At 47.7% G+C, this 17,529-nt stretch overlaps 1 protein-coding gene and 1 long non-coding RNA gene across 8 annotated transcripts in view; one reads left to right on the top strand and one right to left on the bottom strand.

Annotated features, from left to right (window-relative positions):
- LOC138156646 (uncharacterized) overlaps nt 1-16,079 on the bottom strand; it is a 17,283-nt gene extending 1,204 nt beyond the window's left edge. The window contains exons 1-2 of the long non-coding RNA XR_011167200.1: nt 15,974-16,079; nt 507-599 (exon numbers count right to left, since the gene is read on the bottom strand). This is a non-coding gene — a long non-coding RNA (uncharacterized lncRNA). The remainder of the gene's footprint in view (nt 1-506; nt 600-15,973) is intronic.
- Nucleotides 1-17,335, top strand: part of KCTD17 (potassium channel tetramerization domain containing 17) — a 17,779-nt gene extending 444 nt beyond the window's left edge. The window contains exons 2-7 of one of the 7 annotated variants that reach the window (XM_069082085.1): nt 2,649-2,757; nt 6,759-6,850; nt 8,514-8,609; nt 9,169-9,294; nt 13,763-13,889; nt 16,136-17,335. In XM_069082085.1, the coding sequence (XP_068938186.1) occupies nt 2,649-2,757; nt 6,759-6,850; nt 8,514-8,609; nt 9,169-9,294; nt 13,763-13,889; nt 16,136-16,389 (804 nt within the window). In that variant the 3' untranslated portion in view covers nt 16,390-17,335. Of the gene's footprint in view, nt 1-2,648; nt 2,758-6,758; nt 6,851-8,513; nt 8,610-9,168; nt 9,295-13,135; nt 13,713-13,762; nt 13,890-14,097; nt 15,985-16,135 lie in introns of those variants that run through there. The other 6 variants (XM_069082079.1, XM_069082081.1, XM_069082080.1 and 3 more) reach the window with 6 other exon arrangements.
- The last annotated feature ends 194 nt before the right edge of the window (nt 17,336-17,529 follow it).

The raw sequence follows: 17,529 nt of genomic DNA on the forward strand, positions 1-17,529 counted from the left end.
TGTGTGTGTGTGTGTGTGTGTGTGTGTGTGTGTGTGTGTGTGTGTGTTCGGGAGGGACGAGGCGCCTCCTTTCTGCCTCCTCTGTCCACAGCTGGGAGCCCCCCTTCTCCCCTTGCCACCCACCTATCGACCCAGGACAATAACAGAACCCCTCCTCCCTTCCTTTTCACATGAAACCGGAGGCGGGGAATCGTCGGGAAGCCAGGGCTGGGGGCTGGGGTGGGGGTTGGGGGGAGTGGCATGCTATTGCCTTCTCTATGGCAACCCTGTCGCTGGCAGGAGGCCCCAAACCATTTGGGAGAAAGCAGCTCGTTCCTCTCCAAGCTGTTTCCTTCCTCCTTTCCTCCCTCCGGCAGCCGCCCCCACCCCCACCCCATCCTCCCCTCCTCTCCCCCGGAGCTGTTGGGAGGGAGGTACTGAGTGAAAAAGTGAGTAAGTGTGTGTGGGAAGGGGCGGGGGTGCGCGCTGGCCCCTTTCTGGCCTGCCCAGCTCACCCACCAACTCACAAATGCCCGAGCTTGGCTCTCCCCAGTTTTTTCAAGGGGGAGGGATGCGGAGGAGGAGTCAGCCTGGGCCAGTAAGCTGCTACGGAAGATCTCCTGCAAAAGATGGAGTAAGGAAGGCTTCAGTGATGGGACCCGAATCAGGAAGGGACCTTTAAAGAACCGGAGGTCCTGAGTTCGAATTCCACCTCTGAGGCTTGCCACGGGGGTGACGCCTATGCAAGTCATTTCAAAATCTGCCTGGACCTCACCTTCCCAGTCTGGAGAGGATTGCCCTTGGTGGTCTCTGAGGCCCCTTCCAACTCTGAATCAGATTATCCTGGCCACCCACCTCTCTCAGTTTTACAGAAGTGGAAACTGAGTCCTCTCTTGGGAAAATGGCCTGCTCAAGAGCCAGGAATTTGAAACCATATCTGCCCTAGAGGGGGACAGTGGAAAGAACCCGGGACCAGGAGGAACCAGAACATCTGGGCCTTGGTCCAGGCAAAGCAGATGATCATTAACGTTTCCGTGGGCAAATCACTCAACCTCTATGTTTCTGCTTCCTCCTCTGTAAAATGGAAATGCAGGGTGTCCCAAAAGTCTTAGTGTGGTTTTAAGCTTTAGCTAAAGCTTAAACAGCCCCATGCTAATGCCTCCTGTATCCACCCTGGGGCTCCAATGAAATAAGGAATATGTAGGTGAGTAATGGGAAACTACAAATACAGGTGCAGCCTTCCCCCTGGGGATGGAAGTTATGGAAAAATCCTGCCTCTTTTATGTATTGTGTGATCTTGGGCAAGTCACATACTGGCCTCAGTTTCCTTCATCTGTAAAATGAGGAGGCTGGAACCAGCAAGATCTAAGGTGCCTTTCAAGCCCCCACTTTCAATACTTATGCCTTCCCTGGGCCTCCCTGTGAAAAATGTCATCCTACACTCCTCACTTTCATATCCATCCCCTTCTACCCTGACGCTGCCACCACACTAGTCCAGGACTTCCTCACCTCACTTCTGGACTATGGGCATAGCCTGCTGCTTGGCATCTGTCTCAAGTCTCTCCCCATTTCAGTGTATCCTCCATTCAAATGTCACAGCGACCTTTCTAATGTCTAAGTATGCACCCCCCCCATTTATATAGTATATATAATATAATATAATATATATATTCACAGTCAATGAATTGCCATGGCTCCCTATTATTTTCAGGATCAAATATCAAAGCCTTTGTTTGACTTTTCAAGCCCTTCACGGTTGGGCCCCTTCCCACCTTTCCATTCTTCTTACACTTCACTCCCCCATGTGCAATCCAGTGATGTCCACCTGGACGCTCCATCTGCCTCTGACTGTTTTCTCTGGCTGTTCCCCACAGCTGCAATGCTCCATCCCCTAGCTTCCACCCCTGACTTTCCTGGCTTCTTCAGCTCTGCTCTCACCTTCCAGAATAGACCTTTCCCAGGCAGCCTCAATGCCAGTGTCTTTCCTCTCTGATCAGTTCCACTTTGTCCTGTCTGGAGCTTGATTGTGTGTCCTCCATCAGACTGAGAGCTTCCTGAGGGCAGTCTGTCTTTTGCCTTTCTTTGTATTGTACTTGTCGCAGGGGAGGCATTTAAAAATGCTTGCTGGCTGGACTTTGCAGATGGGGAACTGAGACATACTCAGTGTGGAGACCTAGTCTGGACACTGGGTATTACACAAACCAGAAAGATATGGTTCTTGAAGCCCAGGATCCTGGGTCCTAGAGCTGAAAAGGACCTGAGAAATGATCTAGACCATGTTCTCCACTTGACAGATAAGGCTGCTGAGCCCCAGAAAAGAGTAATTATGTGCCTGTGGTAACAAACTAAATTAGGATTGAATCTGACTTCCCACTGTACCACAGTGGTGTGTGTGTGTGTGTGTGTGTGTTTCTGAGAGTGTGCAAATGTGTGGATGTGTGTCTGAGTGTGTGTGAATGTGTGAGTGTGCAAATGTGTGGGTGTGTGTCTGAGTGTGTCTGAATGTGTGTGTGTCTGAGAATGTGCACATGTGTGAGTGTGAGTGTATCAGTGTGCCTGTGATCATGTCACTCTTTTAATAGCACTTTCAGGGGGCAGAGGGAGTTGGAGAATCATGGAGGTGGGAGGGAGGCCAGTTACTTTCCTCATCACATCTTTTTGGCCCCTAGGATGAAACAGGGGCATATCTCATAGACCGGGATCCCACCTACTTTGGCCCAATCCTGAATTTCCTTCGTCATGGCAAGCTTGTTTTGGACAAGGATATGGCTGAAGAGGGTATGTTTCCAGTAGCCCAGAATTATTTCTTGTTTCTGGTTTCCTCCCATGAATACTTGCTCCTGGGCCGCTGCTGTGGCGATTGGCCTTGGGACCCCAGAGCTATAACTAGGAATTTTTGTGCCCCGCTTTGCATATACCTCACCTTGGACAAGTGGAATGAAAGGCAGTTTTACATAAGTGGAGGATGAGGTGTTGCCCTGTAGGGGACAGAAAATTACCATGGGGCTGGGGAAGAAGAAGGGGAGCAACTCTCCAGAGAACTGCAAGAATCGTCTGTGCCTCCTAAATTTGGGACCCACTCACCCTAGCGTCTGTTGGAACCTCTGGCAGCCCAGGGGACCTATCATCCCCTACAAGGGTCAAGAGTTCAAATCCTGGTATTGCTTCTCTGGGCAAGCCCCTCTGATCTGATTTCAGGGTCCTATTTCTAGAGCTCAAAGGGCCTTGGATCCCACAGGCCAGCCTTCTCCTTTTATTGGTAAGGAAACAGAATCTTGCTGAGGAGAAGGGATTTGGCTGATGTTACATAGATAGGGAGTAGCATTGGTGAAATCTGAACCTGGGTCCCCAGACACCCCTCACCTACCCATCCTCATCTGTCCAAAGTGATCCTGAATGCCCTTCCAAACCCTCTGAGCCTGGGGGCCTCAGAGGAAGCCTGGGCCTGGCCTCTTTCACTTCCGTGCTGCTAAGTCCCAGATGAAGCCGCCGTGATGGCACTCCCAGGAGCCCCAGGGCCCTGTGGCACTGTCTGGGGAATGAGAGGCCAGCCACAAAGAGAGGCGCACAAGAGGCCTGCAAGCTTCTGCCTTGGCAGACAGCTTCTCTCCATGCCTCGCTGGGAAGGCAGGAGATGGAGCTGGACCTGGGCCAGGAGCTCACCTGGGCTAGAGGAATGGGCGGGGATAGGGGTGATGGGTGTGGTGGAAGATTTCTTGTTTCCCTCCAATTTCTCTGTTGGTTTAGGACTTGATTTGAAATCTGGGGTGGGGCAGTGATTGATGCCTGCCTCCCTTTTGCTCTGAATCCTGCCTACCCTAGTCATTATTTGGGTAAATTGGCCCTTTCCTGATGTTCCTTAAAGAAGGGGGCTAGGTACCCTACACATAGTAGACAGTGATGTTTTGGGGTGGATTGGATCATGGCTCTCCAACTGGACAGGACCTCAGAGGCCTTCAAGTCTGACCCCCTCTTTTGAAAGAGGAGGCATATGAGACCCAGGGAAATGAGTGACATATCCAAGGTCACACAGCCAGTAAGCATCATCCTCTTCCAGAATCTTAAGACTCAGGCACTTTCTAGGTTTTCTAGTCTAGATTCCTCTTTTGACAGATGAGGAAACTGAGGCCTGGAGATGTGATATTTTAGGTTTTAGAAACAGGGATTTTTAACCTTTTATGGATCCCTTTAGCAGTCTGATGAAACCCACAGATCCCCTCTGAGAATAATGCTTTTAAATAATTGAATGAAATACTATATTTAAATTAGAAGTTAGTGAAAATAAAGATGCAATTTTTTTTTCTCCATCTTAAGTTCACAGGCCTTCTGAAATCTATCCATGGAGTCCCAGATAAAATCCCCTATTTAAAAGTAATGAGGAGTTTAGACACCATATAGTCCAACTCTCATTTTAGAGTGGAGGAAACAGAGGCTTAGAAAGATAAGTGACTTGTCCACAGTCATACATAGTAAGAGCTAGCATTTATCTAGTACTTTGAGATTTCTGAAGCACTTTATAGATAGATAGATAGATAGATAGATATGTATGTATTTTTTTTTCTCATCTGAGCTTTAGGTCTTATTATTATCCTCTTTTACAGGTGGGGAAACTGAGGCAGACAGTGGTTCAATGACATCCAAAATCACCCAGTTATTAGGCATCTAAGGCAGGATTTGAACTCAACTCACATCTTCCTGACTCCAAAGCCAGCACCCTATCCATTGTGCCACCTAGCTGCTCAGCAATAAGTAGCAGAGGTAGATTTGAACACCAGGCTTTTGACTACAAATACAGCATTCCTCCCCTCTTTCCTTCCTGGATTTAGAGGCACAGAACCTGGGTTCAGATCCTGACTTTTCTGCTTGCTAGCTGTGTGATCCTGAGCAAGCCACTTAGTTTCTCTGGGCCTCAGTTTCCTCATCTGTAAAATAAAGGAATTGGACTTGATAACTTCTTCACAGTACCTTCCAGCTCTAAGCCTATGAGCCTTTGTGAGCTGCAGAACCCAGGACAGTCTCCTGAACAGACTCCCTGAGATACCCCAGCATGCCATATTTTAATTACTCTTTATGCAACATTTTTATTTTACAAGCTTTTCTATTGCTTGAAATCTGAATGGTCCCCTCCAAATTACCTCTAAGCAAGCAGATTTCTTCTTAGTATAAGGCAAAATCCCCTAAAGATTGGAGCTGTACAAACACTGGAGGGGTTTCTGAGAAAGGTAGCCAAATCCCTTTTCCTCCTTGGTCCTCAGTTTCCTCATCTGTAAAATGAGGGTGTTGGACTAGAGATTTCTTTCTGTGATCCTATGAAATCACTTTCCCTCTCTGGGCCTCAGTTTCCCCATCTGTAAAATGAGGAGGTTGGACTCTGAGGTCCCTCCCAGCACTAGATCCAGGAATCTTAGGATGATCTTCCTTGCAATCAGTGGCTTATTATCAAACACTCGAACACACACACACACACTCTCTCTCTGTCTCTGTCTCTGTCTCTCTCTGTCTCTCTGTCTCTCTGTCTCTGTCTCTCTCTCTGTCTCTCTCTCTGTCTCTGTCTCTCTCTTTCTCTTTCTCTCTCTCTCTGTGTCTCTCTCTGTCTCTCTGTCTCTGTCTCTGTCTCTCTGTCTCTGTCTCTGTCTCTCTCTCTGTCTCTCTCTCTCTCTGTCTCTGTCTCTCTCTCTCTGTCTCTCTCTCTCTGTCTCTCTTTCACTCTCTCTCATGTACGCAGGCACACTACCTGTGAGTGAGTGTTGGGACAAAGGTACTAATCCCAGAGGGAAAAAATGCAAATGACATCAGACTCTGCCAACCCCTGTTTACAATGCTCTGGACTCCTGGGGGCAGTTGCCTGGGGGTGGTCCCCAACCTCTTGGTCTCAGCACAGAGAGAACCAGCTGGGACTCCTTCATGGGATAAGGAGTTATTGATGCTGAACCACACGGAGAGCTTTTAAGAGGGAGCTGGTGACCACTTGTCAATGACATTGTAAGGAGGCTTCCTATTCAGTTTGGGGATGAGATCCCTTCATAGTGCTGAGATTCTATGTCTGGGCCTTACAACTTACTAGCTGAAAAACTTCCCATTTTCCCCTTCATTTGTCTGACCCTTGGTTTCCTTATCTGCATAATGGGGATAATTATTTTTTAAAATTAATTTATTTTTAGTTTTTAGCATTCATTTCCACAAGATTTAGAGTTCCAGATTTTCTCCCCATCTTTCCCCTCCACCCCACCCAGAGATGGCATGCATTCTCATTACCCCTTTTCCCAGTCTGCCCTCCCTTCTATTCCCACCCCCCATCCCCTTCCCTTCTGTTTTTCTGTAGGAAAATGGGGATGATTCTTGCACTGCCAGCCTCATTCGGGGGTGGGGGTGGGGGGAGTGGTATTAAGAAGGTATCACAGAAATGTGAGTCATCCAAGGATCTCAGAAGCCAGAACTGGGAAAGACCTGAGAGAGACCATCACATCTACGTCTCTCCTTTTACAAAGGAGGAAATTGAGACTCAAGAGGAAATATGACTAACTCAAGGTCACAACTAGTAAACATCAAATGTGGGATTTGAACCCAGACCTCTCTGACTATAGAGTAAGGGTTCTTAACCTGGGGTCTGTGAACTTTTTTTTTAATATTTGAATAACTATATTCCAATATACTTGCTGTCCTCTGTAATCCTATGTATTTTATTTTCTTCATTAAAAAAAATATTCCAGACTGCCATGACTTCCCTGGGAAGGAAAATTGGGGCAGTAGTCACTGATCACTGCCATTTCTTCTTCCAGGGGTCCTGGAGGAAGCTGAATTCTATAACATAGGCCCCTTGATTCGAATCATCAAAGACCGACTAGAGGAAAAGGATTACACGGTGACCCAGGTAGGTCAAGGAAAGAGAGAGATGGAAAGGAGGAGGACCTAAAGTGTGTGTGTGTGTGTGTGTGTGTGTGTGTGTGTGTGTGTTATCCTATCAAAAGGCTTACGTTGTCCATCCTTGGCATGAAAAGCCAGCTTTTAATGGTCTCTGGGAGATCCTTGGTCTATCCAGAGGAGCTGAGTTTCCAGAAAACTAAAGGCCCTTGGCTTGGGAGCCAGGAAATCGGGCTCAAACCTAGTCCTGATTTTACTCTCACCAAAGTCCCCACAGGTAAAGTTTGAGTCGATCAATCAATAAACATTTATTAAGGACCTACGGTGTGCTAGGCACTATGGATGCCAAAAAAGGCAAAAGACAGTCCCTGCCCTCAAGGAGCTTACAATCTAACAAGGTAGACAGCATGCATACAGATATACACAGAACAAACGATATGCAGGATAAATAGGAAATAATTCTAGAGGGAAGGCACTGGGTTAAGAGGGGTTGTGACAGCTGTCTCTCCCTATTTCACAGGCAACATGCTATGAGTAGGAGAATAAAATAGTAGATACTTTCATTCTGGGTTGAGCATTGAGGATAAGAAAACAAAAATTCCTGCCTATCCTAGACGGGGCCACGTGCTTTGGAAGTACAGAGAGCATCTCCTAGATGTGGCAGAGATCTGGGTTCGAGCTCTCAGTCTGCCTCTAGGTAGCAGGGTGGCCTTAGGCAAGTCACTTCTCCTGGGCCTCAATTCTTTCATCTGTAGAAGAGGGAGTTGGATGACTTCTGACATCCCTAGAGCCATGATCCCAAGTGAAATCTTTGGCAAGTTAATTAACCTTCCTGGGCCTCAGTTTCCTCATTTATAAAACAGAGGGGCTAGATTGGATGGTATGTTAGATCCTGCTAGATCCAAGATGGCTCCTGGGAGGAAAGAAATGAGCCCAAATCTCTCTAGGAGAGGTGGAGGTTGAGAGAAATTGGAAGCAACCTCTGGGCTCCAGGGTTTCATTTGGAAGGCAGAGAGTCACTGGAGAAAGGCATTATTCTTCTTTGAGAAAATGACTGTAAAATGCTCTTAGGAACAATGTCCAAAACACGTCTCGTGGACACTGGATTGGAAATCAGATCCTGACTCACAGCCCGGTTCAGCCAGGACCTTGGGCTCTGTGACCTTGGGCAACTCACTGCCCTATCTAGGCCTCAACTTCCTCATCTAGAAAATGGGAACAACGGACCACCCACTACACATAATTGTTCCAATAACTGAGAGAGAAGATGGCCACCATGTTGATGATGGCACTAATGATAGCTGACATTTCCTTGGTGCCATGAGATTTGCAAAGTGCTTTTACATACATAATCTCACTTGAGCTTCATCTGTGGTGCAGGTATTTGGAAGCTGTATTTTATATGTTTATAGGAACATAGACTGTGAGCTAGAAGGTCCTCAGAGGCCATCTGTTCCAGTCTCTTTGTTTTACAGATGAGGAAAGGAAGGCCAGTGTCTTGCCTAAGGCCATACAGTTGTATGTATCAGTGGAATTTGAACCCTCTCCAAATCTTTCTTTTGCACGGTGCTGTCTCCATGTTCTCCTTCTTTCCCTGGGCAAGGACTGCCCTTCTCTATCTCTCTCTGTGCCATCCCATATTATCATTAACGCCTGCTTCTTCTCTCCCCCAGGTGCCCCCTAAGCATGTGTACCGAGTACTGCAATGCCAAGAGGAAGAACTCACTCAGATGGTCTCCACCATGTCTGATGGTTGGAGGTTTGAACAGGTACAGAGGGGCTGGGGAGGGACATTGAGCAAAATGGAAGTGGGTGATAGGTGGAATATGTGTTTTTAGGAATTGAACAGAAAGACCTGAAACTGCCCTCACAGAGTTTACAATCAACTTGGGGAATATGAGGGAGAGAAGGGGAGAGAGCTAGCTGAGATGGGTGATAGTTGAATGAATATATGTATGAGAGATGAACGGATGGACAAATGACTAGATGAATGAATGGATGAATGGCTAGATAGATGATTGATAGATAAATAGGATACATGAAAGACAGGTGAATGGATATGATATATATAATAGACAAATAGATGATAGATAGACAAACAGACAGACAGACAGATGTAATAGAAAGTACAGTATGATAAAGGCAAGGCCTATAAAAAGTGTTATAAGGATTATGAGGAGAGAAAGCTTACTACGGACTGTAGTGACACTTATACTTCTGGTCTTGTTGGGTTGTGTGGGATAAGTAAATAATAACAGGACTTAGAATGGGTAGTGGCAGTCTCATTGTTATCCTTACCTGAAACTTTTCCATGCTTTTCCTTCCTAGCTGGTGAACATCGGGTCCTCCTATAATTATGGGAATGAGGACCAGGCAGAATTCTTGTGTGTTGTCTCCAAGGAGCTGTACAACTCTCCCAATGGACTGAGTTCAGAACCCAGCCGGAAAGCCAAGGTGAGACCCAGATTACAGGTTAACTCTTCTGCCCCACTGAGTTTCTCCTCCTCTTCCCCTTCTCCTGGCTTGCCATTCCTGTTTCTTCTGTCTTTACCCTTCCTGCTCTGGCATCCATAATGCTCCATATTCACAGACATCCCATCCCATGCTGTGCTCCTGTCTGTGAGTGAATCCAAATTAAGCAGACTCAGTAAAGGGTAGTTGTTGGGTGGAAGCTTGGGAAGGTTTTACAGAGGTTTTGGTGAGTGTAGACTCCTTTTCTGGGCTGAGTGTTAGGCTCCCAGGGGACTTGGAAGGGACCTCACCACACCCCAAGAGATTTGATGTGGCCTGGACTCTAACCACAAGGAGACATGGCATTATGAACCGGTCTTGGTCTCAACTCAGGACTATGAGCACTCAGTAGAGTTGGGTTTTAGATCCCTTTCTCCTTCTAACTCCCAAGGTGAGTAAATCGTTTCAACTCTCAGGCTTTCCGTTTCTTTATTAGATTTTGGTCCCTGGCATTTTCTGGTTCTGTTAGATGGATGAGAGCCTATAAAGATAGTCTTATCATGGCCACAAAGATCCCCTTGGCCTAGTTATGGCTTCCTAGGTGAAGGGTTGAAAGTCTGTCAGGAGTGAACTAACACCTGCATAATTGAGTCTTTTACCTTCCTAAGCAGCCCTTGCTGGTTGGGTGACATTAAATGGACCCTCAGGGAAGTGCTGGCTGGCTGGGGATGCCTTTGCCTCACCCCAGCATGAGCACCTGCCTTGGGGAAGCCAGCCCTCTTCTTTATATGATGGAAACAGCTTCCTCTTCTCTGCTGGGTCCAAGCTTTTGTGTGGCTCTCCAGCTAGTCCTAGAAGCTGAACCCAAGAGGCCATCTGACTTTTTCTGGAAGCCTCTGGGTGGTGGTGGCATTTATCTGGATTCTGGAGGAGGGGAACAGTGTTAGAGAACCCTGGTTAAAAAGGCTTAGTTGAGATGGTGCATAAGGGCTGATGAATTCCAGTGGGAAGACAGGCTGACCCTGTCATATCTAAAGCAGACTCTTAGTAAGGGGAGGAGTTTTGGAAGGAGGGAGATGGCTGTGTGCTCTTCCTGTCGGTGGACTGGTCTCCTATGAAGTAGAGGTCTTTTGTCTGTCCGTCTGCCCCTATTGTAATCTCTCTCATGCTCCCTTGCAATAATGTCCTTTGTGGTTTTTAAAGCCTTGGCAATTATGTGCCTACCAATTTATTGGTTCCAATAAATTAGAGCTGTCCTCAAGGAGAATGAGCTGTTTTGTGAAATAGGGAGTTCCCCATCCTTGGGGGAGGTGGGGAGATCTGTCAAAGGATGAATGGAGGATCATAGATTTAGATCTAGCATTCAACTTAGAGGCCCTCTAAAACCCCACCCTCCCATTTTACAGATGAGGAAACTGAGGCTAAGGGACTATTATAGGATCATGGATTTTGAGCTGGAAGGGACCTCTGAGGCCATCTAGTCCAGGTTAACTCAGGATCTGTAAATATGTTTTTAAAAAAATATTTTGAACACCAAAAAATCCGTATCATTGGATTCCCTTGTAATTTTATGTATTTTATTTTCTGCATTTCAAAACATCATTCTGAGAAGGGGACTATATATGTCACCGGAATGTCAAATGGGTCCATGACACACAAAAAGTCTAAGATGAGGAAACTGAGGCCCTGGTGTCACACAGCTAGTAAATGTCTGAGGAGGTATTTGAACTCAGGCCTTCCTGACTCCAAATTTTGCACCATCTACCACTCTCCAGTGCCTGCTGAGGCAGAGTGGGAAAAGGGATGTCAAGCAATGGTAAAAACTTGAAGCCAGGGGGTAGAGGACCAGGTTTGGGTGTGACTTCTGCTACTTGCTATTCAGGTGACCTTGGAAAGTTCCATTTCCTTTCCAGGTTCTCTTGTTTCCTCCTGTGTAGGATGTGAGGATCTGATTAGATCTGAGTCGTTCTGGAGACAGCCGATTGTTAACATTTCAATATGAGCATTTTCACCTCAAGAATCCAGAAGTGCTCGATTTATAGTCTGTTAATTGTCCAGACTTAAGAAAGTGATAGAGAAAATGTTATTAATGCTAATTAATTGTCAGGTAAATGTCCCCCTACACACAACATTGACCAGCATGCTTCTAGGTTACACAGTCCAAATGAACCTCTAAGGCCCTTTCTCAAGGTCTCTGGGATTTTGACCCTACTTAGATGGATCCGAAGAAATCACCTAATCCACCCTACACATCCCTTATTTTACAGATGAGGAAAACTGAGGTCACAGAGGGAAAAGCATTTATTAAATGCCTGCTGTATGACTATTAAGGTGCTAAGCTGGGGCAGGGCTGGAATTTGAACCTTAAGTGTATCTTTCCTGAGGACAGTGCCAAGGAATGCCAGGCACAGTGGTGTGGGCACCAGATGCCCAGGTGTACCAGGAAGCCAGGTTTTCTTTGATTTCCTCCATCTCCTTATCACAGAGGGAGAAAGACTGAGTAGGGGTCTGGGGAATAAGTCCCTTTCTAGCCCTGGTTATGTGTGTGTGAAGGTTGGCGGGGTGCCCATCCTCTCCTACCAACCCCCACCCTTATCCCAGGCATGCCTTTATCTTCTCTTAAAGTATTAGGAGAGTGAGATGGAATGGCGAATAGAACCCTGGAGCTACACTCAGGAAGACCTGAGTTAAAATGCAGTCTCAGACACTGACTAGTTGTGTGACCCTGGGCAAGTCACGCAACCTCTGTTTGCCTCAGTTCCTTCATCTGTAAAAAAGGAATAATAATAGCACCTGCTTCCCAAGGTTGTTATGAAGATCAAATGAGATAATATTTTTAAAGCACTTAGCAAAAATTAAAGCTTTTAGTGCTAGTTATTATTATTAGTATTAATAAATCCAAATTTTCATCATAGTATTACAATATTTGCATATTATTATTTTACATAAAATAGTATAATACTGTGTTAGTGTTATTATAATTCTGTAGGAGTGGCTAGGTGGCACAGTGGATGGAAAGCTGGTCTTGGAGTTAGGAAGACCTGAGTTTAAATTTGGCCTCAGACACTTACTAGATGTGTGATCCTGGACAAGTCATTTAATGCTATTTGTCTCAGTTTCCTCATTTGTAAAATGAGCTGGAGAAGGAAATGGCAAACCACTGAAGTATCTTTGCCAGGAAAATCCCAGATGGTGTTAGGAAGAGTCAGATACAACTAAAAAATGACCAAATGACAGCATTACATAAATTCTAATTATTATACTATTTACATAGTATAATAATATATTCATCATAATTATGATATTTATATTATTAGGATTATAGAAATTATATTTATAAGTATTTAAATTATAATATTTATACTACTTCTTTGATGCAATTATATGTACTATAAGATTTACATTATATATTAGAATTCTATGAAATATAATATCACGATATTATGTAATAGATTATAATCTATTAAATCTTTAAAAATCTAAATTTTAAATGAACCTGCTATGGCATTGGTATTAGGTAAGGGCCTCCTTCTACTCATGCACATCGGCCACATATATTCCTAGAGAATTACCTGGAACACCGAAGAGTTAAGTGACTTGCCCAGGGTCACACAGCCAGTATGATTCAGAGGTAGGATCTGGTCCTTCCAGGCTTAGAAGCTAGTTCTCCACCCACAGTCCCACAATGCCATGCTGCCTCCTCTCCTGGAAAAGTATAAAAGGATGGGCTGTCCCGGAAAGAGCCCTGGATTTGGGGTCAGGGGCCCTGGGTTCAAACCTTCACCCCTTTCCCATGGGTCTGGTTGGCCCTCGCTCTGAATCTTTTGGTCTTTCTCTTCCTCAGATGACTCAGAAGGTCCCTTCCCATCTCAAAGTCCTGTATTTCAGGTTGATTCTAAAGACTGGAACCCACAGAAGTGGGTGGAAGAAGTGACATGCGCCTTTGTTTCAGAATTGGAGGACCTCAGATCCTGGCTCTGCTCTTTCCTCCCCATCTCTCTGACCGTGGGCCAGTCCCCTGAGCCTCAGTTTCCTCCTCTGTCAAACAAAGGGGCTGGACTAGACTGAAGTCCCTTCTACCTCTACAGTCCTATGTGCTCTCTAGGCCTCAGTTTCCCTATTTATAAAATGAAAGAATTGGACTGAATGACCTTTCAGTTTGCCCTCTCAGTGCCTCAGTTTCTGCCTCTGTCCAAGGGGCTTCGGCTAGCTGGCCTCTCCAGCTCAGAATCCTCCGATTCCCTCTGACTGATCCTTTTTCTCTGACCCTGAGGGACCCCCTAACGCACGTCTAGGCTGGGTGTGGGGGGAGAAGAGGCAGCTGTGCTCCCTGCCTCCCCTCCCCCCGGAGCTTTCGAAGGCTCCCGCTAGGAGCGTGAGATGGGGCAGCCCCCGCGCTCGGGAGCCGCGCTCTCCCACATTTCAAGTGTCTCCACTCTTTCTTCCCTGGGTCCGGCCGGCTGGGACACAGAGCACGGAGGAGGAACTGGAGGAGGAAGAGCGACAGGAGGAGGAGGAGGAGGAGGAGGAGGATGAGGAGGAGGTGGTGCAGGTGGATGAGGTGCAGGTGGAACCCGAGGCAGATTCGGACGAGAAAGGTGCAGCAACCCCCTGAGGAAATGATTTTAGTAAAAGCCTGAGCGTAAAGCCACCTGTCCCTTCTGGTGAGAGTCCATCGGAGGCACCGCCGAGCTGTGCTGGGGGCCGGGGGGTGCCGGGTACTAGCCCTCGGCAGCTCAGCCCCTGCCGCCGGGCTCTGCTCATAACCACCCCTTCTCTTGCTTTTGTTTCTGTTTCTTTTTGCAGCGCAGCTGGCTCGGGATCCTGCTCATTCTCTCCCCTTCTCGCCGTCTCATCTTCCTCCGCTTCCTCCTCTTCCTCCTTCTGAAGGGTCCATCTCATCTTCACCCACTTCCGCCTCCTCCTGGATCTCATCTGCCCCCTGCTTCCTCTCCCTCACCTCTTGCCCCTGTTTCCTCTCTTCCTACTCCCCGCTCCTGAGGGGCGCCCACACCGTCAGTGCTCCCCCAGGGCAGGGTTCCCCCAACCTCGACGTTCAGGGCAGCTCAGTGTAATCCCAAAGCATGGGATTTGGGGTCAGAACATCTGGGTTCCAATTCTGGCTCTGAAAAATGGAGTTGGGCTAGATGACCTCCAAGGCCCCTTTGGTCTCCAAATCTAGAATCCTATGGACTCAGGCATGTCTATTTCCCTCTCTGAGCCTCAGTCTCTTCACCTGCCCAGTAAGTGGGTTGAACTAGATCACTTCTCCTGGATTTTGCCACTCTAGAGTCTTCCTCATCCTGGCTGCTTCCACACGTTCTAGAGAGGAATCTGGACTCCACCACTTTGCCCAGGGACTCTGCTCTGTGAACTGCGCCCCCCTGGGTCCTCCTTCTCCCCAGGTCACTTCTCTTCCTTTCAGGTTTCTCTCCATACCCTCCCAAGCCTGAGGTTGAGCCCGGTTTAAGAGACTCCTGTCCTTCCCCTCTTCTGCAGAGCTCCCAATTCCTGATTGGACTGCCATGGGGGTGTGAGAGGAAGGGGGTTTACCTTCTGTTCCTTTTGACTACAGCTAAGCATTTTGGGGGAGGGACTTTTAAAAATTATTATTATTATTATTATTTGCTTTTTGGAGGGGGCAAGATAGGGCAATTGGGGTTAAGTGACTTGCCCAAGGTGACGCAGATAGTTTTTTTGTGTTAAGACTGAGGCCAAATTTGAACTCAGGTCCTTGTGACTCCAGGGCAGGTGCTCTCTTCACTGCGACACCTAGCCGCCCCGGGGACTTTTTTTTTTTTTAATTTTCTCGGTGCATCTCAACGGTGGTCTGGGGTTTCAAGATATGAGAGGAGAATGAAGGTGGGGCCGGGCGGGTGGGGTGGGGGAGTAGAGACCTGAACACACTTGCCCAGACATGGCAGGGCCCAGATAAGAGGGAGAGAAGAGAGAATAATGGTGAGAAGAGAGACCCAACAATCAGGGTGGCTCCAGGTCCTGGGGCTTCCTCTCACAAGCTTCCCAGAAACCATCATCATGTCTTCTCCTGGCCCTGGGCATTGGCCTCCATTTGGGACATCCTGTCTTGGGGAGAGAATGAGATTCTTTATCCAGTCTCCTCAGACTAAGGCTGCCCTCAGCTCAGTGTCGCTGATCCTGGCAGCCTGAGGCCTTGAACGGAATGAAGACAAGGTCCTAATTCCCTGGTGGGAAAGGCAATGAATTTGGTTTCGGGGGCCTGGGTTTGAATCCCTGCCCTTGGCCAGACCACAAGCCAAGTCAGTTTTGACTGTGGGCAAGGTGCTTCCCCTCTTGGGGACTCTATAGCTCCATCTGCAAAGGGAGGGCAATGATTGGACTCCTAGGGCTAACAGGCATGGCTTTCTTCCCTCGGACTTGGAAGGGTAGTTGTTTTCCTTGGCTCGGGGCCCCAGAGCCTGATCTACATAAGAAAAGAGGCCCGTGCTAGGGGGTGGAGATGGGGGGGAAGGGAGATGAAAGGGAGGGGAGATGAAAGGGAGGGGACATGAAGAGATGGGACTCCTTCCAGCCTCTTCATTCTTTCATTCCTGGGGCAGAGGCTGGAATCCGTGGGCTCTAGCCCAGCTTTCCGCCTATCTCCCCCACATTTCCATCCTCGGCCTGATACCTGCGCTTCTCCGAGACAATGAATGTGACTTACCTGCTGTCTTCTCTCTCTCTCCCTCTCTCCATTTCTATCTCCTATTCTCCACCACCAACCTGGCCTCCTTGCGCCCTCCTCCCTGCCCTTACTCCTGCACGTCCCCACTCACTCCCCACCCCTCCTCCCATCCTCTGTCTCCCAACCCCTCTTATCTTTTAGCTGTTACAAGCCAGAGGCTCCCAGATGTGAGAACATTGATCATCTTCCGGGAATTTTTGTTTTCTGTTCTGAAATCTTTATTTTTATACTGTGGCCTGTGGCAGCATTCCTGGGCCGAAGCAGATTGCCCCCGCAGTTACCCTCACCCCTGTCCCTTCCAGGCACTCTCTCTGGTTCCCTCCCCCCCCCCCCAAACACAGGAAATGGCACAATGTGTTCACACTGGTTGGTCAGACTGGGGTGGGGGCAATTGAGTTGCGATTTTTACATTTCAGCAGTGCTGACTTGAGGGAAGATACTCAGGCTTCTGGCCAGGGGGCCGTCTCCCCTTCCTCTGGGAAATATGATGAAATAGTGTTTGGTTTTCAGGGCCCACGACTCCTTCCCAGTACTGTCCCACTCATCAGAGAGGAAAAGTATGAGGTAACCTCTCTGAGGTGGGCTCAGTAACATCACCTCTGGCCTTTAGTGTCCTTGCCTGTAAACTGGGGCTGCTAACTTTTGCCTTGCCTACCTCACAGGGCTGTTGTGAGGATGGAATGAGCTGATAATGTATGAAAATACTCAGAGAAACTATTGATGCAAGCTGTTTTCATGGCCTATCCCAAGGGGACTGGCTTTTTTTCCCCAAAAAAATGTTGCTCAGGGAGACAATGGTATTTACCTCCAAGGAATAAGTCATTAATGGTGGAGTTTCAGGGCTTGGTGAGAAGACATCTGGATGGAGGACAAACCTCAGAAATAAAGACAGATCTGTCCTGGGGTTCTCCTCATCTTCCTTCCCTTCTACTGATAGCTTTCACAGTGGTACCCTGTGATAGAAAAGTAGGGGGGAGAACCATGCTACCCTCTGCAGAACCCAGCCTCTGCCCACCAGTTCAGCTTTGTGGATTTTAGCCGCCCACTGACATATCAAACTGACCCTTTTCTGGTTCTGTCTGCAATGCTCCCCTCTCCTGTGACTGCCCTCCTCCATCAGACTGTTCCAGTTAGGAGAAAGAAGACCAGGTTAGCCTACCTTGGGTGCCCTTGAAGGAGGGTGAAGGAAGACAACCCTCATCCTGACCCTCAGAATTGGGGTGTGGGGTTGAATCAGTGAGAGTGTGACCCTAGAGAGATGCCCTTCTGTATCCTGGGGACTGAATGGTGGGCTTCACAACTGTGTTGGATGCAGCCTTGTTAATAAAGCCTTGATAGAAACCTCAGGCTCCTCTGACTCCCTTTTCTGCTGGGGAGGGATCAGGGCAGGGAGAGGAAAGGAGACTGCCTGGTTTCAAATACCAGTTCTCGCATTGCTTGGGGAATCTTGGACCCTTTCCTCTCTCTGGCCTTCCACATCTGTCCAGTGAGGGGACAGGACTAGAGACCCAAGATGCCATCTAATTCATTCCCCT

This window comes from Petaurus breviceps, unplaced genomic scaffold (assembly GCF_028583685.1).
Source record: "Petaurus breviceps papuanus isolate PSGF00001 unplaced genomic scaffold, PetGlider_PUasm1.0 156, whole genome shotgun sequence".
NCBI lineage: Eukaryota > Metazoa > Chordata > Mammalia > Diprotodontia > Petauridae > Petaurus > Petaurus breviceps.